This window comes from Pseudophryne corroboree, chromosome 1 (assembly GCF_028390025.1).
Source record: "Pseudophryne corroboree isolate aPseCor3 chromosome 1, aPseCor3.hap2, whole genome shotgun sequence".
Taxonomy (NCBI): Eukaryota; Metazoa; Chordata; class Amphibia; order Anura; family Myobatrachidae; genus Pseudophryne; species Pseudophryne corroboree.
In genome coordinates, this window is record NC_086444.1 from 832,192,032 (window position 1) to 832,215,352 (window position 23,321).

Genomic DNA, 23,321 nt, shown 5'->3' on the forward strand with positions numbered 1-23,321 from the left:
TAACAGTCCCCAGCATACTTACGATCAAAATGCTGGCTGTTGGGATTCCGGCATTGGCATTTGGACTGATGTCGGTATTCCGGCGCCGGAAAAGTTAACTGACCAGACGGCAGTCCAAGAGTCACCAGTATGGCACTAGGAGGACCAGCACTCCCTGCCAGCCACTAATTCCATATATAGTACTCAGACGAAGATACACAAAAAGGAGTTGCTTATTATTAGTTATGTTTTATTGAAATCACAAATCATTAAAAAAAAAAATTCTAATAAACTCAGTGTTCACTGTGAATGCTTTAATGATGCTCAATTTTAGGTATACAATGAATACACTATAGGCAAACATATATATGGTAGGCCACCCTTTGTACAGTTTTGGGACCACACATGAAGCTCCCCGAGTCTCCCAGGTTGGTCACAATCTACTTTCTAATTTACAATATTGTTTTACATTGTACATTCCCTACATGAGAGGCGCATTAAAAATAAAAATGTTATACTGTATTATAATTGCAACAGAATTACCTTTCTCAAACACATTTTCTTAACAGTTCATTATTATTATCGTAACTTAAAATAATGTGGTATTTCCTTTATCCATTTAATTTCCTGTGACCAATTTATGGTAATGTGAGCATCTAAATTCTCCAAGTAAATCTACTTGTCCTTGTGAACTTTCTGCACTTTGGCATCAAATTTGATCTTTTGGAATGCGTTAATAGCTCTCAAAGCGCGCTCTGGTAAAAACCTGTAAAAAAATAAAGAAAGAAAAATAGGCATCTGTTCTTTTTGAGATCTTCTATAGTGATCCACAATTGTCTCTGGCAATTGCCTAGCTTATATTACAGTAACTTATTAGAAGACAAGGACAGCACACCTTGTGTATATTATTATAAATGCAGAACGTGTATTAACCCCTTCAGTGGCAAGTTTTCAATTTAAAAACACACTGGGGGTGTGATTTTAAATTAAAGTGGGAGCGGGGAGGAAGGTGCAGGGGTGGCGAGTGATGAGGCAAGGCGAGGTAATCGCCTGACAATTGCCCGCAGACATTGCCAGCCCCAGCGCTGATTCCCGGCTGCTGCATAAGCCATTTTACCGCTAAGCCCGCCTCCCGGCCAATAGGATTCCGGGGGGCGGGCTAAACCCCATAATGGAGCATGCTGATTCCCGAGTACTATGCACGATGCACGGCTGTTCCCAGGGAATCAGTTAGTGGTATGCCCGGAAATCTTCTGGGGTTGCTAGCGCTGGCTAGCCCGGAAGATTTCCAGGTAAACCACTGAAGGGGCTAAGGTATTGGCATTTCTGAGACAATGCTGTGCCATGGTTATCACATGTTAATGACGTCTGTGGTCTGAGCTGAGGTAGGGGAAGGCATCACCTGGACAACCACATTTCTGTAATATAGGGGAAGATGTATCAAGCCTTGGAGAGCTATAACGTGGAGGTTGCGCAAAGCAACCAATATGCTTCTAATTGCTATTAATAATCTAGCACAGTCTGTGACATGATGGAGGCTGATTGGTTGCAACTACTCCACTTTATCTCTCTCCCCTTAGTGCTTACCAGGGAGTGTGTGAAATAATACTGAAAGCTGTCCCATATTGAAACATGCAGTTATTTGGAAATCACATATTACTGTAAATTTTGTTTATATTCGTATATCCAAGTTTTGTATAGTCCATTGTTTCTTGTGCCCAGAGCTGTTGCCTGATGCTAACCATTATTATGTCTTAAAAACGGTCTTGTCTGCAAGCATAGAGATCTGCTAACATGACTAAAGGCCAGGTGCACACTACGACAATGGGCAATCGGGGCGATGGTTGGGACAATTTCCATTTACCCCACACCATGCTAGATTTAATGAATGATGGAGCAACATCTTGTTCGATCCTTCATTACTCTGTGCTGGGTCGACACAAAATCTTCTATAGTTATGTTGTTTGTCTTTGCTAAAACTGTTGCAGGGCATGTTGGGATGTGTAGTTCTACAACACCTGGAGGCACGCTTATTGCCTACCCATACTCTAGTGTGTACCTGGCCTAAGTGGGGCAGCAGTGACCTGCACATGGGCATAAAGTGTTCGCCCATTAATCTTGTCTTGTCTAATATAGCTGTGATAGGACGGCTTATTGCCGTTTCCCCCCTCTCCCATATTAACCACTCTAATTCCATCACCCATCAGGAATTATCCAGTATTTAAAGCACTTACTGAATTTATAGTATGTTATTGGCTTTTTATAACAAGTACATGTTGCTGTATTGTGTGTATTCTATTATTCCATCTCTGTGTGTACCATCTCAGTGACCTGCTACTACTGGGCAATAAACACTAATCTTTTACTGCTCTATTCTTGCAAGATGGGTATATCTGCTGAAATCCTCTGACCTTATTATGCGCTACCACCTAGGAATCTCCTGCATCTCATATATTGTACCCAGGTGTGGTTCATTTGGTCGACATAATTTAGGTCGACATTATCATTAGATCGATGTGAAAAAAGGTCGACATGAGTTTTTTTTTAACTTTCTCTAACGTCCTAGAGGATGCTGGGGACTCCGTAAGGACCATGGGGAGAGACGGGCTCCGCAGGAGACATGGGCACTTTAAGAAAGAATTTAGTTCCTGGTGTGCACTGGCTCCTCCCTCTCTGCCCCTCCTCCAGACCTCAGTTTGATTCTGTGCCCAGAGGAGCTGGGTGCTTTTCAGTGAGCTCTCCTGAGTTTGCTGATAGAAAGTTTTTTGTTAGGCTTTTTATTTTCAGGGAGCTCTGCTGGCAACAGACTCCCTGCATCGTGGGACTGAGGGGAGAGAAGCACCCCTACTCTCTGAAGCTAGGTCCTGCTTCTTAGGCTACTGGACACCATTAGCTCCAGAGGGATCGGAACGCAGGATCTCACCCTCGCCGTCCGTCCCAGAGCCGCGCCGCCGTCCCCCTCGCAGAGCCGGAAGACTGAAGCCGGGTGAGTATGAGAAGCAAGAAGACTTCACAGGCGGCAGAAGACTTTGTGATCTTCACTGGAGGTAACGCACAGCACTGCAGCTGTGCGCCATTGCTCCACACACCTACACATACTCCGATCACTGTTAGGGTGCAGGGCGCAGGGGGGGGGGGGGGGGGGGCGCCCTGGGCAGCATTTGGGACCTCATTCTGGCAAATGAACACATATATACAGCTGGGCACTGTATATACGTAGGAGCCCCGGCCAAATAATTTTTTTTTAAGCGGGACAGAAGCCCGCCGCCGAGGGGGCGGGGCTTCTCCCTCAGCACTCACCAGCGCCATTTTTTTCTCCACAGCACGCTGAGAGGAAGCTCCCCAGGCTCTCCCCTGCTGATACACGGTAGAAGAGGGTTGAAAAGAGAGGGGGGGCACATAATTAGGCGCAAAAAAGTATATAAACAGCAGCTACTGGGTTAACATTAAGTTACTGTGTTATTCCTGGGTTATATAGCGCTGGGGTGTGTGCTGGCATACTCTCTCTCTGTCTCTCCAAAGGGCTTCGTGGGGGAACTGTCTTCAGAAAGGACATTCCCTGTGTGTGTGGTGTGTCGGTACGCTTGTGTCGACATGTTTGATGTGGAAGGCTATGTGGGAGAGGAGCGGGAGCAAATGAATGTGGTGTCTCCGCCGACGGAGCCGACACCTGATTGGATGGATATGTGGAAGGTTTTAAATGATAATGTAAATTCCTTGCATAAAAGATTAGACAAGGCTGATGCATTGGGACAGGCAGGGTCTCAACCCGTGCCTGATCCTATGTCGCAGGGACCGTCGGGGTCTCATAAGCGCCCACTATCCCAAATTGTTGACACAGATACCGACATGGATTCTGACTCCAGTGTCGATTATGATGATGCAAAGTTACAGCCAAAGTTGGCTAAATCACTCCGATATATGATTATAGCAATTAAGAAGGTTTTGCACATCACAGAGGAAACCCCTGTCCCTGACACAAGGGTTTATATGTATAAGGGAAAGAAACCTGAGGTAACTTTTCCCCCCTCACACGAACTGAATGAGTTATGTGAAAAAGCTTGGGAATCTCCAGATAAAAAACTACAGATTTCCAAACGGATTCTTATGGCGTATCCTTTCCCGCCAATGGACAGGTTACGATGGGAATCCTCCCCTAGGGTGGACAAAGCTTTAACACGCTTATCCAAAAAGGTAGCCCTCCCGTCCCAGGATACGGCTACCCTCAAGGATGCTGCTGATCGCAAACAGGAGGGTACCCTGAAGTCCATTTATACACATTCAGGTACCTTGCTCAGACCGGCAATTGCGTCGGCCTGGGTCTGTAGTGCAGTAGCGGCATGGACTGATACCTTATCAGAGGAGTTTGATACCCTAGATAGGGATACTGTTTTATTGACCCTGGGGCATATTAAAGATGCTGTCCTTTATATGAGAGATGCTCAAAGAGACATTAGTCTGCTGGGTTCTAGAATAAAAGCTATGTCGATTTCTGCCAGAAGGGTCCTGTGGACTCTGCAATGGACAGGTGATGCCGACTCAAAACGACATATGGAGGTTTTACCTTACAGGGGTGAGGAATTGTTCGGTGAAGGTCTCTATGACCTGGTCTCCACAGCTACGGCTGGAAAGTCAAATTTTTTGCCTTATGTTCCCTCACAGCCTAAGAGAGCACCGCATTATCAAATGCAGTCCTTTCGTTCACAAAGAAACAAGAAAGTCCGAGGTGCGTCCTTTCTTGCCAGAGGGAGGGGCAGAGGAAAGAAGCTGCACAATACAGCTAGTTCCCAGGAACAGAAGTCCTCCCCGGCCTCTGCAAAATCCACCGCATGACGCTGGGGTTCCACTGGCGGAGTCGGGGCAAGTGGGGGCGCGTCTTCGGAATTTCAGCCACATGTGGGTTCACTCCCAGGTGGATCCCTGGGCAATAGAAATTGTGTCTCAGGGTTACAAGCTGGAATTCGAAGAGGTGCCTCCTCGACGGTTTTTCAAATCGGCCCTAGAGAGGGAGATAGTGTTAAATGCAATACAAAAATTGTATCTTCAGCAGGTGGTGGTCGAGGTTCCCCTCCTTCAACAGGGAAGGGGTTATTATTCGACCATGTTTGTGGTTCCGAAACCGTACGGTTCGGTCAGACCCATATTGAATTTAAAATCTCTGAACCTATACTTGAAGAGGTTCAAGTTCAAGATGGAATCGCTAAGAGCGGTCATCGCCAGCCTGGAAGGGGGGGATTTTATGGTGTCACTGGACATAAAGGATGCGTACCTTCTTGTCCCCATTTATCCACCTCATCAGGCGTACCTAAGATTTGCGGTACAGGACTGTCATTACCAATTTCAGACGTTGCCGTTTGGTCTCTCAACGGCTCCAAGGATTTTCACCAAGGTAATGGCGGAAATTATGGTGCTCCTGCGCAAGCAGGGTGTCACAATTATCCCGTACTTGGACGATCTCCTCATAAAAGCGAGATCAAGAGAGCAGTTGCTGAACAGCGTATCTCTTTCACTAAAAGTGTTACAACAACACGGCTGGATTCTCAATATCCCAAAGTCGCAGTTGGTTCCTACGACTCGTCTGCCTTTCTTGGGCATGATTCTGGACACGACCCAGAAAAGGGTTTATCTTCCGATTGAAAAAGCCCAGGAACTTATGACTCGGGTCAGGAACCTTTTGAATTCAAGACAGGTGTCCGTGCATCATTGCACTCGAGTCCTGGGAAAGATGGTGGCCTCATACGAGGCCATTCCCTTTGGCAGGTTCCATGCGAGGACTTTCCAATGGGATCTGTTGGACAAGTGGTCCGGATCACATTTACAGATGCATCGGTTGATCACCCTGTCCCCCAGGGCCAGGGTGTCGCTCCTGTGGTGGCTGCAGAGTGCTCACCTTCTCGAGGGCCGCAGATTCGGCATTCAGGATTGGATCCTGGTGACCACGGACACAAGCCTCTGAGGTTGGGGAGCAGTCACACAGGGAAGAAATTTCCAGGGTCTTTGGTCAAGTCAAGAGACTTGTCTGCACATCAACATCCTGGAACTAAGGGCCATATACAACGCCCTACGTGAAGCGGAGGCCTTACTTCGTGACCAACCAGTTCTGATCCAGTCAGGCAACATCACAGTGGCTCATGTAAACCGCCAAGGCGGCACAAGGAGCGGAGCGGCAATGGCGGAAGCTACCAGGATTCTTTGCTGAGCGGAGATTCATGTAAGCGCACTGTCAGCAGTGTTCATTCCGGGAGTGGACAACTGGGAAGCAGACTTCCTCAGCAGACACGGCCTACACCCGGGAGAGTGGGGACTTCATCCAGAAGTCTTCTCACAGATTGTGAATCGGTGGGAACTGCCACAGATAGACATGATGGCGTCCCGCCTCAACAAAAAGCTACAGAGGTATTGCGCTAGGTCCAGAGACCCTCAGGCAGTAGCGGTAGACGCCCTCGTGACACCGTGGGTGTTCCGGTCCGTCTATGTATTTCCTCCTTTTCCTCTCATACCCAAGGTGTTGAGAATAGTAAGAAGAAAAGGAGTGAGAACAATCCTCGTTGTTCCAGATTGGCCACGACGGACCTGGTATCCAGATCTGCAGGAAATGCTCACGGAAGATCCGTGGCCTCTTCCCCTAAGGCAGGACCTGTTGCAACAGGGACCCTGTCTGTTCCAAGATTTACCGCGGCTGCGTTTGACGGCATGGCGGTTGAACGCCGGATCCTAGCGGAAAAAGGTATTCCAGTTGAGGTTATCCCTACGCTGAGAAAGGCTAGGAAGGAAGTTACAGCAAAACATTATCACCGTATATGGCGAAGATATGTTTCTTGGTGTGAGGCCAGGAATGCTCCTACGGAAGAATTCCATCTGGGCCGTTTCCTTCACTTCCTACAAACTGGAGTGGATTTGGGCCCTTAAATTAGGCTCCATTAAGGTCCAGATTTCGTCCCTATCCATTTTCTTTCAAAACGAATTGGCTTCTCTCCCAGAAGTTCAGACTTTTGTTAAGGGAGTACTGCATATTCAGCCTCCGTTTGTGCCTCCGGTGGCGCCTTGGGACCTTAATGTGGTCTTGGACTTCCTAAAGTCACACTGGTTTGAATCACTGAAAACGGTGGAGTTGAAATATCTCACTTGGAAGGTGGTCATGTTATTAGCCCTGGCTTCGGCTAGGCGAGTGTCGGAATTAGCGGCTTTATCACATAAAAGCCCCTATCTGGTTTTCCATATGGATAGAGCGGAATTGCGGACACGTCCTCAGTTCCTGCCAAAAGTGGTTTCATCCTTTCATATGAACCAACCTATTGTGGTGCCTGTGGCTACACGGGACTTAGAGGATTCAGAGTCCCTTGATGTGGTCAGGGCTTTGAAAAGTTATGTAGCCAGGACGGCTAGAGTCCGAAAAACAGAAGCACTGTTTGTTCTGTATGCAGCCAACAAGCTTGGCGGCCCTGCTTCAAAGCAGACTCTTACTCGATGGATCTGTATCACGATTCAGCAGGCGCATTCTACGGCAGGATTGCCGTTACCTAAATCGATCAAGGCCCATTCCACTAGGAAAGTGGGCTCTTCTTGAGCGGCTGCCCGAGGGGTCTCGGCACTACAGCTGTATCGAGCTGCTACTTGGTCGGGTACAAACACCTTTGCAAAATTCTATAAGTTTGATACCCTGGCTGAGGAGGACCTCATGTTTGCTTAATCGGTGCTGCAGAGTCATCCGCACTCTCCCGCCCGTTTGGGAGCTTTGGTATAATCCCCATGGTCCTTACGGAGTCCCCAGCATCCTCTAGGACGTTAGAGAAAATAAGATTTTACTTACTGGTAAATCTATTTCTCGTAGTCCGTAGAGGATGCTGGGCGCCCGTCCCAAGTGCGGACTTCTTCTGCAATACTTGTATATAGTTATTGCTTCAATAAGGGTTACGTTATTGTTGCATCGGGCATGAACTGATGCTATGTTATTGTCATACTGTTTACTGGATTGTTATCACAAGTTATACGGTGTGATTGGTGTGGCTGGTATGAATCTTGCCCTTGGATTAACAAAAATCCTTTCCTCGTACTGTCCATCTCCTCTGGGCACGGTTCTCTAACTGAGGTCTGGAGGAGGGGCAGAGAGGGAGGAGCCAGTGCACACCAAGAACTAAATTCTTTCTTAAAGTGCCCATGTCTCCTGCGGAGCCCGTCTCTCCCCATGGTCCTTACGGAGTCCCCAGCATCCTCTACGGACTACGAGAAATAGATTTACCGGTAAGTAAAATCTTATATTTTTTTGGTGTCGTTTTCTTCGAAAAATGACGGGGAACCCCAATTAGTGCACCGTAACCCTTCGCATGGCTCGCTTAGCTCGCCATGCTTTGGGCACGGTGCCTCGCTGCGCTCGGCACAGGTTATCTTTCTCAATTGTAGTTATGCGGATCGTTAAGTATGAAAAAGGTCAAAAAATGAAAAACATTGTGAAAAACTCATGTCGACCTTTTTCCATGTTGACCCAATGTATGTCGACCTAATTACCGCCATCCGTTGTACCCAGCCCACTGATTTATCGATCTGCCTGCTACTCTGATCCAGGGTACGTGGTCATGAGGAGTCAGCCAGTCACCAGCAGTGAGCTACACAAAACACCCAAAGCAAATGGTACGAGATGCCAGTGACAAAGGGGATCATTCAGATCTGATCGCTAGACAGCGATTTTTGCTGTCCTGCGATCAGATAGTCGCCGCCTACAGGGGGAGTGTATTTTCTCTGTGCAAGTGTGCGATCGCATGTGTAGCAGAGCTGCACAAACTGATTTTGTGCAGTCTCTGCGCAGCCCAGGACTTACTCAGCCGCTGCGATCACATCAGGCTGTTCGGATTTGACGTCAGACACCCTCCCTGAAAACGCTTGATCCCGCCTGCGTTTTTCCGGACACTCCCTGAAAACGGTCAGTTGCCACCCACAAACGGGCTCTTCCTATCAATCTCCTTGCGAATGCCCGTGCAAATGGATCCTTCGCACATTCCCGTCGCAGGGTGCCGATGCCCGCTGCAGCCATGCGATGCGCCGGCGTACTGCGGTGCATGCGCAGTTCGGATCTGATCGCCCGCTGTGCGTTTTCGCTCAGCGGCGATCAGATCTGAATAACCAACAAAGTCATGTGGCTCCAGACAGTGACCACTCTCCTATAACTGGTATAGTTAGCACTCAAAGTTAGTGATACCCCTTTCACTCCGCACAAATAACCCGGTATCGACCCGGCATATTGCCAGGTCGACACGGGTCAGTGTGCGATGTGAAAGCGCCAAGTCCGAATCCCGGGGTCGCCTGACCTGATAATTCAACCTGGGTATAAGCAGTGTTATTCCCGGGTTGAATACCGGGTCAGTGGCTGCATAAATGGATTCCCGGGTCGATGCGACCCGGGACACGTTTACTAGATAGGGAGAGGCGGCGCGGAGATGTGCTCATCTCCCCCCCCCCCCCCCCCTTCCCCGACCGTTATGGCAACCGACCAGGCATAATGCCGGGTCTGGAAGCCAGCGGAAGGGGTAGGAGAGTCTCCAATGCCGGATCCCACCTGGTAAGGACCCATTTCCAATTCCCGGGTGGGATCCGGCATTGGAGATGTGAAAGGGGTATGAGTGTCTGGTGGTTGAGTAACACCAATAGGAGTAGTCAATACAGGTTGAGTATCCCATGTCCAAATATTCCGAAATACGGAATATTCCGAAATATGGAATTTTTTGAGTGACAATGAGATGGTGAAACCTTTGTTTTCTGATGGCTCAATGTACACAAACTTTGTTTAATACACAAAGTTATTAAAAATATTGGCTAAAATGAATTTCAGGCTGTGTGTATAAGGTGTATATGAAACATAAATGCATTCTGTGCTTAGACTTAGGTCCCATCCCCATGATATCTCATTATGGTATGCAATTATTCCAAAATACGGAAAAATCAGATATCCAAAATACTTCTGGTCCCAAGCATTTTGGATAAGGGATACTCAACCTGTATATTCAAGTCATTGGTCTTGATTTAGAGTGGCAGGTATCAGAGGTGGACGCAGCTGCATTAGCAACTAAAGTTTTTGCACGTAGCGGATCTGTGAAAATAAGCTAAGGCCGCTGCCGCTGGGATTTGTACAGAGATGCCCCCCGGCAGTCACCCCACTGGACTTCTCAGCAGCCATACTGGTGTCCATAGCAAGAAGCCTTTACAACTGTAGACAAATTTGAAGTTGCAGGCTCTGACACGCCCCTGAAATGGTAGTGATATTACTGCATTTTTGTTGCCACCCCCCAGTTACCACCCACAGATGGTCACTACCCACCACTAGCTTTGCAAATATATACTCACTATGTCCACTGTCGATTATCAATCATAGTGACCTAGTTAGTGAGGTTGAAAAAAGGCAAAATGCCCATCGGGTTCAACCTGTATTCTGTATTAAGCAGTGCATATTATAATGCACCAGCCAAAATAATGGTTTCGTACCTATTGACAACTATATTTCATATCACTCCCATATACATAATGTCAATATATTAAATGCTATAGCCTTGGATACCATTTTCAGCTAGAAATCTGTCCAATCCGTGCCCACGTGTACATGTACTATGTCCTATGTACTATATAAAAGTGAAAAGTTGTCCTTCTGTCTGTCTTTCTATACAAAGCCACAGTTTATAAGCGAAGATCATGGGGGGGCAGCAGCACAGAGTATATCAGGAGACAGCATAACTCCGGAATTGCTGGAACAATGTACCCAAAAATTGGTACACATATGTCTTACAATCTGGGAACAAACACTGTGGGGGGAAGACACCCCTAGCATCCCAAGGGGTGAGGCAGCAGCACTGAGTATTTCAGCAGCCAGCATAACTCTGGAATGCCTGCAGCAATTTACAACAAACTTGGTACACATATGACTTACACTCTAGAAACAAACACTGTGGGGGTCAGACACCCCTAGCACCCCTAGGAGTGGGCCAGCAGCACAGAGTATGTCAGCAGACAGCATAACTGTGGAAGGGCTGGAGCAATTTACACTAAACTTGGTACACATCTGACTTACAATCTGGGAACAAACACTGTGGGGGTAACACACCACTAGCACCCCTAGGGGTGGGCCAGCAGCACAGACTATATCAGGACATGCATGATATGTCAGCGATGACAGGGCTGCATGTGACAGGGGCAGTGACATGATGTGAGGAGGGGAATGGAGGTAACACGAACCCACACACAGAGTTATATAGTGGAAGTAGCACGGCCCCCCAGCAGCACAGAGTATATCAGAAGATACATAATGTGTTGCGCTATATAAGAAACTGTAAATAAATCGATAATTTCACAGGGGCACTGACATGATGTGAGGAGGGGAATGGAGGCAACAATAAGCCACAGACTGAGAGTTGTGTAGTGGGAAGAGCAGGGTCCCTTGGGGGAACAAAAAGGAGTCCAGCCACTACACAAAGTGCGTCAGGGAAGCAAGATATGCCTATATACTAGATCTCCAACCAACGTAAATTAACGAACAACTATCATTCTAATTTACCATCCTCATCCCGTAGCGAAGCACGGGTATACAGCTATCTACAATGTAATTTATACTGTGTGTTTAATATTTACATTTATTTTTGTAAACAGACATTCTTGAAATCCCCAGCTAGTTAATAAATAAATCCCCTGCTAACTCCTAGTTATGACCCTTTACATATTTGAAGATATTAATAATGTCTCTTCTTAGTCTCCTCTTTTCAAGGGAGTACATATTTAACCTAGTAAGCCTTTCCCTCGTACTCCAGTGTCTCTAGCCCTTTAATCAGTTTAGTAGCTCGCCTTTGAATTCTTTCGAGCTCCCCGATATCTTTTTTTATAACATGGTGCCCAAAATTGAACACAATATTTCAGGTGCGGACGTACCAATGATTTATACAGAGGCAGGATTACATCCTCGTCCCTTGTCTCAATACCCAGATTTATGCACGCAAGGACTTTACGTGCCTTCTTTGCTGCATTTTGACATTGTGTACTGTTATTAGGCCTATTATCTATTAGCACCCACAAATCTTTTTCCACTATTGCTACCCCTATATTTTCCCCATTAAGTGTGTAGCATGCAAGTTTGTTTTTAATCCCAAAGTGCTTAACTTTGCATTTTTCAATATTGAACCTCATTCCCCATTTAGACGCCCAGGTTTCAAGTTTAAAAAGTCATTCTGTAGAGACTCCACATTGATTTCTGAATTAATTACCTTACACAGTTTAGTATCATCTGTAAATATTGACACTGTGCTTCCTAGGTCTATTCCTAGATCATTAATAAATATATTGAACAGTAGCGAGCCAAGTATGTACCCTTGTGGTATTCCGCTGACTACTGGTGCCCACCGGTAGAACTTCCCATTAACCACTACTCGTTGTACCCTGTTATCCAGCCAATTACCTAGCCATGTACAAATAGTATTTCCTAGTCCAAGTTCCCTTAATTTGATGATCAGTCTCCTGTAAGGCACTATATCGAAGGCTTTTGCAAAATCTAAAAAGACCACATCCACTGTTTTGCACTGGTCGAGATTATCGCTCACTTCCTCGTAGAAGCTAATTAAGTTAGTTTGACACAAGTTAGTTTGACACGATCTGTCCCCCACAAACCCATGCTGACTCTTGCTAATAAACTTAGTATTCCACAGATAATCCTCTATGCTATCCCTCAAAATTCCTTCCAATATTTTACCCACTATAGAGGTTATAATAACTGGTCTATAGTTACCAGGATGATTTTTAGATCCCTTTTTAAATACTGGCACTACCTCAGCTATACGCCAATCCTTCGGTACCATACCTGATATAACTGAACTATAGAAAATCAAGTATAAGGGGTTTGCTAGCTGTGCTCTAAGCTCCATAAGAACCCTTGGGTGAAAACCATCTGGGCCCGGTGATTTATTAATCTTTATGTTGCTTAGTCTCCCCAGGACTACTTTCTCACTTAAACAAGCATCTAGCCAAGAGTCATTACCTTCACTGTCGTCACTACTATCATCGTCTGATCCTCCCTGGTGAATACTGATGAAAACCAATTGTTCAGTATATCCGCTTTTATTTTGTCATCGTTTATCAAGGCTCCCAATTCATCTTTTAATGGGCCTACGTTCTCCTTTTTTAACCTTTTACAGTTTATGTATTTATAAAACGTTTTAGGATTGGCTTTACTCTCTATAGCGATTTGCTTTTCATTTTCAATTTTAGCTGCTCTTACTACCTTTTTGCATGTTTTATTGCATTCTTTGTAACACTGGAATGCCTCCGCCCCTCCAATTGATTTAAATGCACGCCTCTTATTAGCCATTTATTTTTTGACCTCCTTATTAAGCCACATTGGTTTGTGTTTAGCAGGGCCGGATTAAGAGTGTGAGGGCCCAGGGCAACGTAGATTGTGGGGGGGCCCCCACCTATGATTTTATGGCAAAGTCTTCGCCCTCCCCCTCTCGGGGCTGTGCGCACTCACACACATACATACGTACGTACGTACGTACGTACGTACACACAAATGCAAATGCACACACATACACTCACACGCCTTCACTTACACTGCAGCAGTGAGCGCGAGACTGACTGTGCAGGAGCTCCTCAGCGGGCGCTGTTACCGAACAGCTGAGCCGCCGAAGGAAGACTACTACAAAACATAGGGTGTGGGGGCCCCTAATGTGTGGGGACCCCGGGACGGCCGCCCCTCTCACCCCTGCCTTAATCCGGCTCTGGTGTTTAGTAGAGATGAGCGCCGGAAATTTTTCGGGTTTTGTGTTTTGGTTTTGGGTTCGGTTCCGCGGCCGTGTTTTGGGTTCGACCGCGTTTTGGCAAAACCTCACCGAATTTTTTTTGTCGGATTCGGGTGTGTTTTGGATTCGGGTGTTTTTTTCAAAAAACCCTAAAAAAACAGCTTAAATCATAGAATTTGGGGGTCAATTTGATCCCAATGTAAACCATAATTTCCACTCATTTTCAGTCTATTCTGAATACCTCACACCTCACAATATTATTTTTAGTCCTAAAATTTGCACCGAGGTCGCTGTGTGAGTAAGATAAGCGACCATAGTGGCCGACACAAACACCGGGCCCATCTAGGAGTGGCACTGCAGTGTCACGCAGGATGTCCCTTCCAAAAAACCCTCCCCAAACAGCACATGACGCAAAGAAAAAAAGAGGCGCAATGAGGTAGCTGTGTGAGTAAGATAAGCGACCCTAGTGGCCGACACAAACACCGGGCCCATCTAGGAGTGGCACTGCAGTGTCACGCAGGATGTCCCTTCCAAAAAACCCTCCCCAAACAGCACATGACGCAAAGAAAAAAAGAGGCGCAATGAGGTAGCTGACTGTGTGAGTAAGATAAGCGACCCTAGTGGCCGACACAAACACCGGGCCCATCTAGGAGTGGCACTGCAGTGTCACGCAGGATGTCCCTTCCAAAAAACCCTCCCCAAACAGCACATGACGCAAAGAAAAAAAGAGGCGCAATGAGGTAGCTGACTGTGTGAGTAAGATAAGCGACCCTAGTGGCCGACACAAACACCGGGCCCATCTAGGAGTGGCACTGCAGTGTCACGCAGGATGTCCCTTCCAAAAAACCCTCCCCAAACAGCACATGACGCAAAGAAAAAAAGAGGCGCAATGAGGTAGCTGACTGTGTGAGTAAGATAAGCGACCCTAGTGGCCGACACAAACACCGGGCCCATCTAGGAGTGGCACTGCAGTGTCACGCAGGATGTCCCTTCCAAAAAACCCTCCCCAAACAGCACATGACGCAAAGAAAAAAAGAGGCGCAATGAGATAGCTGTGTGAGTAAGATAAGCGACCCTAGTGGCCGACACAAACACCGGGCCCATCTAGGAGTGGCACTGCAGTGTCACGCAGGATGTCCCTTCCAAAAAACCCTCCCCAAACAGCACATGACGCAAAGAAATAAAGAGGCACAATGAGGTAGCTGACTGTGTGAGTAAGATAAGCGACCCTAGTGGCCGACACAAACACTGGGCCCATCTAGGAGTGGCACTGCAGTGTCACGCAGGATGTCCCTTCCAAAAAACCCTCCCCAAACAGCACATGACGCAAAGAAAAAAAGAGGCGCAATGAGGTAGCTGACTGTGTGAGTAAGATAAGCGACCCTAGTGGCCGACACAAACACCGGGCCCATCTAGGAGTGGCACTGCAGTGTCACGCAGGATGTCCCTTCCAAAAAACCCTCCCCAAACAGCACATGACGCAAAGAAAAAAAGAGGCGCAATGAGGTAGCTGACTGTGTGAGTAAGATAAGCGACCCTAGTGGCCGACACAAACACCGGGCCCATCTAGGAGTGGCACTGCAGTGTCACGCAGGATGTCCCTTCCAAAAAACCCTCCCCAAACAGCACATGACGCAAAGAAAAAAAGAGGCGCAATGAGGTAGCTGACTGTGTGAGTAAGATAAGCGACCCTAGTGGCCGACACAAACACCGGGCCCATCTAGGAGTGGCACTGCAGTGTCACGCAGGATGTCCCTTCCAAAAAACCCTCCCCAAACAGCACATGACGCAAAGAAAAAAAGAGGCGCAATGAGGTAGCTGACTGTGTGAGTAAGATAAGCGACCCTAGTGGCCGACACAAACACCGGGCCCATCTAGGAGTGGCACTGCAGTGTCACGCAGGATGTCCCTTCCAAAAAACCCTCCCCAAACAGCACATGACGCAAAGAAAAATAAAAGAAAAAAGAGGTGCAAGATGGAATTGTCCTTGGGCCCTCCCACCCACCCTTATGTTGTATAAACAAAACAGGACATGCACACTTTAACCAACCCATCATTTCAGTGACAGGGTCTGCCACACGACTGTGACTGATATGACGGGTTGGTTTGGACCCCCCCCAAAAAAGAAGCAATTAATCTCTCCTTGCACAAACTGGCTCTACAGAGGCAAGATGTCCACCTCATCATCATCCTCCGATATATCACCGTGTACATCCCCCTCCTCACAGATTATCAATTCGTCCCCACTGGAATCCACCATCTCAGCTCCCTGTGTACTTTGTGGAGGCAATTGCTGCTGGTCAATGTCTCCGCGGAGGAATTGATTATAATTCATTTTAATGAACATCATCTTCTCCACATTTTCTGGATGTAACCTCGTACGCCGATTGCTGACAAGGTGAGCGGTGGCACTAAACACTCTTTCGGAGTACACACTTGTGGGAGGGCAACTTAGGTAGAATAAAGCCAGTTTGTGCAAGGGCCTCCAAATTGCCTCTTTTTCCTGCCAGTATAAGTACGGACTGTGTGACGTGCCTACTTGGATGCGGTCACTCATATAATCCTCCACCATTCTTTCAATGTTGAGAGAATCATATGCAGTGACAGTAGACGACATGTCCGTAATCGTTGTCAGGTCCTTCAGTCCGGACCAGATGTCAGCATCAGCAGTCGCTCCAGACTGCCCTGCATCACCGCCAGCGGGTGGGCTCGGAATTCTGAGCCTTTTCCTCGCACCCCCAGTTGCGGGAGAATGTGAAGGAGGAGATGTTGACAGGTCGCGTTCCGCTTGACTTGACAATTTTCTCACCAGCAGGTCTTTCAACCCCAGCAGACTTGTGTCTGCCGGAAAGAGAGATCCAAGGTAGGTTTTAAATCTAGGATCGAGCACGGTGGCCAAAATGTAGTGCTCTGATTTCAACAGATTGACCACCCGTGAATCCTTGTTAAGCGAATTAAGGGCTCCATCCACAAGTCCCACATGCCTAGCGGAATCGCTCCGTGTTAGCTCCTCCTTCAATGTCTCCAGCTTCTTCTGCAAAAGCCTGATGAGGGGAATGACCTGACTCAGGCTGGCAGTGTCTGAACTGACTTCACGTGTGGCAAGTTCAAAGGGCATCAGAACCTTGCACAATGTTGAAATCATTCTCCACTGCACTTGAGACAGGTGCATTCCACCTCCTATATCGTGCTCAATTGTATAGGCTTGAATGGCCTTTTGCTGCTCCTCCAACCTCTGAAGCATATAGAGGGTTGAATTCCACCTCGTTACCACTTCTTGCTTCAGATGATGGCAGGGCAGGTTCAGTAGTTTTTGGTGGTGCTCCAGTCTTCTGTACGTGGTGCCTGTACGCCGAAAGTGTCCCGCAATTCTTCTGGCCACCGACAGCATCTTTTGCACGCCCCTGTCGTTTTTTAAAAAATTCTGCACCACCAAATTCAAGGTATGTGCAAAACATGGGACGTGCTGGAATTTGCCCATATTTAATGCACACACAATATTGCTGGCGTTGTCCGATGCCACAAATCCACAGGAGAGTCCAATTGGGGTAAGCCATTCCGCGATGATCTTCCTCAGTTGCCGTAAGAGGTTTTCAGCTGTGTGCGTATTCTGGAAAGCGGTGATACAAAGCGTAGCCTGCCTAGGAAAGAGTTGGCGTTTGCGAGATGCTGCTACTGGTGCCGCCGCTGCTGTTCTTGCGGCGGGAGTCCATACATCTACCCAGTGGGCTGTCACAGTCATATAGTCCTGACCCTGCCCTGCTCCACTTGTCCACATGTCCGTGGTTAAGTGGACATTGGGTACAACTGCATTTTTTAGGACACTGGTGAGTCTTTTTCTGACGTCCGTGTACATTCTCGGTATCGCCTGCCTAGAGAAGTGGAACCTAGATGGTATTTGGTAACGGGGGCACACTGCCTCAATAAATTGTCTAGTTCCCTGTGAACTAACGGCGGATACCGGACGCACGTCTAACACCAACATAGTTGTCAAGGCCTCAGTTATCCGCTTTGCAGCAGGATGACTGCTGTGATATTTCATCTTCCTCGCAAAGGACTGTTGGACAGTCAATTGCTTACTGGAAGTAGTACAAGTGGGCTTACGACTTCCCCTCTGGGATGACCATCGACTCCCAGCAGCAACAACAGCAGCGCCAGCAGCAGTAGGCGTTACACGCAAGAATGCATCGGAGGAATCCCAGGCAGGAGAGGACTCGTCAGAATTGCCAGTGACATGGCCTGCAGGACTATTGGCATTCCTGGGGAAGGAGGAAATTGACACTGAGGGAGTTGGTGGGGTGGTTTGCGTGAGCTTGGTTACAAGAGGAAGGGATTTACTGGTCAGTGGACTGCTTCCGCTGTCGGCCAAAGTTTTTGAACTTGTCACTGACTTATTATGAATGCGCTGCAGGTGACTTATAAGGGAGGATGTTCCGAGGTGGTTAACGTCCTTACCCCTACTTATTACAGCTTGACAAAGGGAACACACGGCTTGACAAATGTTGTCCGCATTTCTGGTGAAATACTTCCACACCGAAGAGCTGATTTTTTTGGTATTTTCACCAGGCATGTCAACGGCCATATTCCTCCCACGGACAACAGGTGTCTCCCCGGGTGCCTGACTTAAACAAACCACCTCACCATCAGAATCCTCCTTGTCAATTTCCTCCCCAGCGCCAGCAACACCCATATCCTCCTCATCCTGGTGTACTTCAACACTGACATCTTCAATCTGACTATCAGGAACTGGACTGCGGGTGCTCCTTCCAGCACTTGCAGGGGGCGTGCAAATGGTGGAAGGCGCATGCTCTTCACGTCCAGTGTTGGGAAGGTCAGGCATCGCAACCGACACAATTGGACTCTCCTTGTGGATTTGGGATTTCGAAGAACGCACAGTTCTTTGCAGTGCTTTTGCCAGCTTGAGTCTTTTCAGTTTTCTAGCGAGAGGCTGAGTGCTTCCATCCTCATGTGAAGCTGAACCACTAGCCATGAACATAGGCCAGGGCCTCAGCCGTTCCTTGCCACTCCGTGTGGTAAATGGCATATTGGCAAGTTTACGCTTCTCCTCCGACAATTTTATTTTAGGTTTTGGAGTCCTTTTTTTACTGATATTTGGTGTTTTGGATTTGACATGCTCTGTACTATGACATTGGGCATCGGCCTTGGCAGACGACGTTGCTGGCATTTCATCGTCTCGGCCATGACTAGTGGCAGCAGCTTCAGCACGAGGTGGAAGTGGATCTTGATCTTTCCCTAATTTTGGAACCTCAACATTTTTGTTCTCCATATTTTAATAGGCACAACTAAAAGGCACCTCAGGTAAACAATGGAGATGGATGGATACTAGTATACAATTATGGATGGACTGCCGAGTGCCGACACAGAGGTAGCTACAGCCGTGGACTACCGTACTGTACTGTGTCTGCTGCTAATATAGACTGGTTGATAATGAGATGTAGTATGTATAAAGAAGAAAGAAAAAAAAACCACGGGTAGGTGGTATACAATTATGGATGGACTGCCGAGTGCCGACACAGAGGTAGCTACAGCCGTGGACTACCGTACTGTACTGTGTCTGCTGCTAATATAGACTGGATGATAATGAGATGTAGTATGTATAAAGAAGAAAGAAAAAAAAACCACGGGTAGGTGGTATACAATTATGGACGGACTGCCGAGTGCCGACACAGAGGTAGCTACAGCCGTGGACTACCGTACTGTACTGTGTCTGCTGCTAATATAGACTGGTTGATAATGAGATGTAGTATGTATAAAGAAGAAAGAAAAAAAAACCACGGGTAGGTGGTATACAATTATGGACGGACTGCCGAGTGCCGACACAGAGGTAGCTACAGCCGTGGACTACCGTACTGTACTGTGTCTGCTGCTAATATAGACTGGTTGATAATGAGATGTAGTATGTATAAAGAAGAAAGAAAAAAAAACCACGGGTAGGTGGTATACAATTATGGATGGACTGCCGAGTGCCGACACAGAGGTAGCTACAGCCGTGGACTACCGTACTGTACTGTGTCTGCTGCTAATATAGACTGGATGATAATGAGATGTAGTATGTATAAAGAAGAAAGAAAAAAAAACCACGGGTAGGTGGTATACAATTATGGATTGACTGCCGAGTGCCGACACAGAGGTAGCTACAGCCGTGGACTACCGTACTGTACTGTGTCTGCTGCTAATATAGACTGGATGATAATGAGATGTAGTATGTATAAAGAAGAAAGAAAAAAAAACCACGGGTAGGTGGTATACAATTATGGATGGACTGCCGAGTGCCGACACAGAGGTAGCTACAGCCGTGGACTACCGTACTGTACTGTGTCTGCTGCTAATATAGACTGGATGATAATGAGATGTAGTATGTATAAAGAAGAAAGAAAAAAAAACCACGGGTAGGTGGTATACAATTATGGACGGACTGCCGAGTGCCGACACAGAGGTAGCTACAGCCGTGGACTACCGTACTGTACTGTGTCTGCTGCTAATATAGACTGGTTGATAATGAGATGTAGTATGTATAAAGAAGAAAGAAAAAAAAACCACGGGTAGGTGGTATACAATTATGGATGGACTGCCGAGTGCCGACACAGAGGTAGCTACAGCCGTGGACTACCGTACTGTACTGTGTCTGCTGCTAATATAGACTGGATGATAATGAGATGTAGTATGTATAAAGAAGAAAAAAAAAACCACGGGTAGGTGGTATACAATTATGGATGGACTGCCGAGTGCCGACACAGAGGTAGCTACAGCCGTGGACTACCGTACTGTACTGTGTCTGCTGCTAATATAGACTGGATGATAATGAGATGTAGTATGTATAAAGAAGAAAGAAAAAAACACGAGTAGGTGGTATACAATTATGGATGGACTGCCGAGTGCCGACACAGAGGTAGCTACAGCCGTGAACTACCGTACTGTGTCTGCTGCGACTGGATGATAAATAATGATATAAAAAATATATATATATCACTACTGCAGCCGGACAGGTATATATTATATAATGACGGACCTGCTGGACACTGTCAGCAGAATGAGTTTTTTATAGAATAAAAAAACACCACACAAGTCACACGACGAGTGTTTAACTTTTTCAGGCAATCACAATATAGTATACTATACTGGTGGTCAGTGTGGTCAGGTCACTGGTCAGTCACACTGGCAGTGGCACTCCTGCAGCAAAAGTGTGCACTGTTTAATTTTAATAATATGTATGTACTCCTGGCTCCTGCTATAACCTATAACTGCTCCCCAGTCTCCCCCACAATTAAGCTGTGTGAGCACAGTCAGATATTATACATAGATGATGCAGCACACTGGGCTGAGCACAGATATGGTATGTGACTGAGTCACTGTGTATCATTTTTTTCAGGCAGAGAACGGATTATATTAAATAAAACTGCACTGGTGGTCACTGGTCAGTGGTCAGTCACTAGTAAACTCTGCACTCTCTAGTACTCCTAAGCTCCAGTAAATCAAGTGTCTCTGTCTCAATCTCACTCTCTCTCTTCTAATCTAAATGGAGAGGACGCCAGCCACGTCCTCTCCCTATCAATCTCAATGCACGTGTGAAAATGGCGGCGACGCGCGGCTCCTTATATAGAATCCGAGTCTCGCGATAGAATCCGAGCCTCGCGAGAATCCGACAGCGTCATGATGACGTTCGGGCGCGCTCGGGTTAACCGAGCAAGGCGGGAAGATCCGAGTCGCTCGGATCCGTGTAAAAAAAGCTGAAGTTCGGGCGGGTTCGGATTCCGAGGAACCGAACCCGCTCATCTCTAGTGTTTAGTACTCCTGCATTTATTGCTCATGGGAATGAATTTGTGACTATTGCTATCAAGCAACCCTTTTAAAGCATCCCACATTTCCGAAGTGTCCTTACCCTGAAACAAAACTTCCCAGTCAATGTCGTTTAGTGCCTGTCTCAGCATATTGAAGTTAGCTTTTCTAAAGTTCAATGCTTTGGTTGATCCCTTATAGTAGGGGTGGGCAACATGCGGCCCGCGGACCGATCCTGCCTGGCCCGCTGTGCCCCACCAGAGTGCAATGACAAGAGGCCCGACAGGCCGCTTGTCATTGCACTGCTCGCAGACGCGGCGCCGCTGAGGAAATCCCGGTCACATCACATGGTCAGCTGACCGGGATTTCCTCTATCTCATGCGCTGGGCGTCACTGGGGGAGTCACGGGGGGCGGCGCTGGGCGGGCACTGCAGAGTGGGACTCGGAGCAGAACGAAGCGGCCAGTGGGGAGCACAAGCGGAGGCCAGTGGGGAGAAGAAACGGCGGCCAGCGGGGAGAAGCAGCAGCAGCGCCGATCATCACTGACAGTGGGGATCGTCACTGACAAATAGGTAAACCGCCTGGATAAAGCTAAAGCTGCCCTATAAGTTATGGGGAGGGGAGTTAAAAACGGTTGTATGGGTTTAGGGGAGTGTGGGGGGGGGGAGGGTAAGGACTGCTATATAGGTTTAGGGGAGGGTGGGGAAAGGGGGGTAGAGACTGTCTGCCGTAATGTGTAAAAACGGGGGCGCTGTCTGCCGTAATGTGCAAAATCGGGGGCGATGTCTGCCGTAATGTGAATCGGGGGCGATGTCTGCCGTAATGTGTAAAAAGGGGATGCTGTCTGCCGTAATGTGTGAAAACGGGGGCGCTTGCTGCCGTAATGTGTAAAAACGGGGGCGCTGTCTGCCGTAATGTGTAAAAACGGGGACGCTGTCTGCCGTAATGTATAAAAGCGGGGGCGCTGTCTGCCGTAATGTATAAAAGCGGGGGCGCTGTCTGCCGTAATGTATAAAAGCGGGGGCGCTGTCTGCCGTAATGTATAAAAGCGGGGGCGCTGTCTGCCGTAATGTATAAAAGCGGGGGCGCTGTCTGCCGTAATGTATAAAAGCGGGGGCGCTGTCTGCCGTAATTATAAAAATGGGGGTGCTGTCTGTCGTAATCTGTAAAAAGGGGACGCTGTCTGTCGTAATGTGTAAAAAGGGGGACACTGTCTGCCATAATGTGTAAAAAGGGCACGCTGTCTGCCGTAATGTGTAAAAAGGGATCTCTTTTTGAGTATTTTGTGTGTGGCCCTAGAATATTCGCTGAAAGTGTTAAGCGGCCCCCCAGCTGAAATAATTGCCCACCCCTGGTGTAGCAGCAGAAGTCCCTAAACCAGGGGTGGGCAATTATTTCAGCTGGGGGGCCGCTTAACACTTCCAGCGAATATTCGAGGGCCACACACAAAATACTCAAAAAGAGATCCCTTTTTACACATTACGGCAGACAGCGTGCCCTTTTTACACATTATGGCAGACAGTGTCCCCCTTTTTACACATTACGACAGGCAGCGTCCCCTTTTTACAGATTACGACAGACAGCACCCCCATTTTTATAATTACGGCAGACAGCGCCCCCGCTTTTATACATTACGGCAGACAGCGCCCCCGCTTTTATACATTACGGCAGACAGCGCCCCCGCTTTTATACATTACGGCAGACAGCGCCCCCGCTTTTATACATTACGGCAGACAGCGCCCCCGCTTTTATACATTACGGCAGACAGCGTCCCCGTTTTTA

The 23,321-nt window shown here is 47.5% G+C and overlaps 1 protein-coding gene across 1 annotated transcript in view; it reads right to left on the reverse strand.

The window, feature by feature from the left end:
- Positions 1-278: 278 nt before the first annotated feature.
- LOC134911826 (17-beta-hydroxysteroid dehydrogenase 13-like) overlaps positions 279-23,321 on the reverse strand; it is a 391,544-nt gene continuing 368,501 nt past the window's right edge. Inside the window, exon 9 of the mRNA XM_063919836.1 lies at positions 279-745. Within this exon, the coding sequence (XP_063775906.1) occupies positions 655-745 (91 nt within the window). The 3' untranslated portion in view covers positions 279-654. The remainder of the gene's footprint in view (positions 746-23,321) is intronic.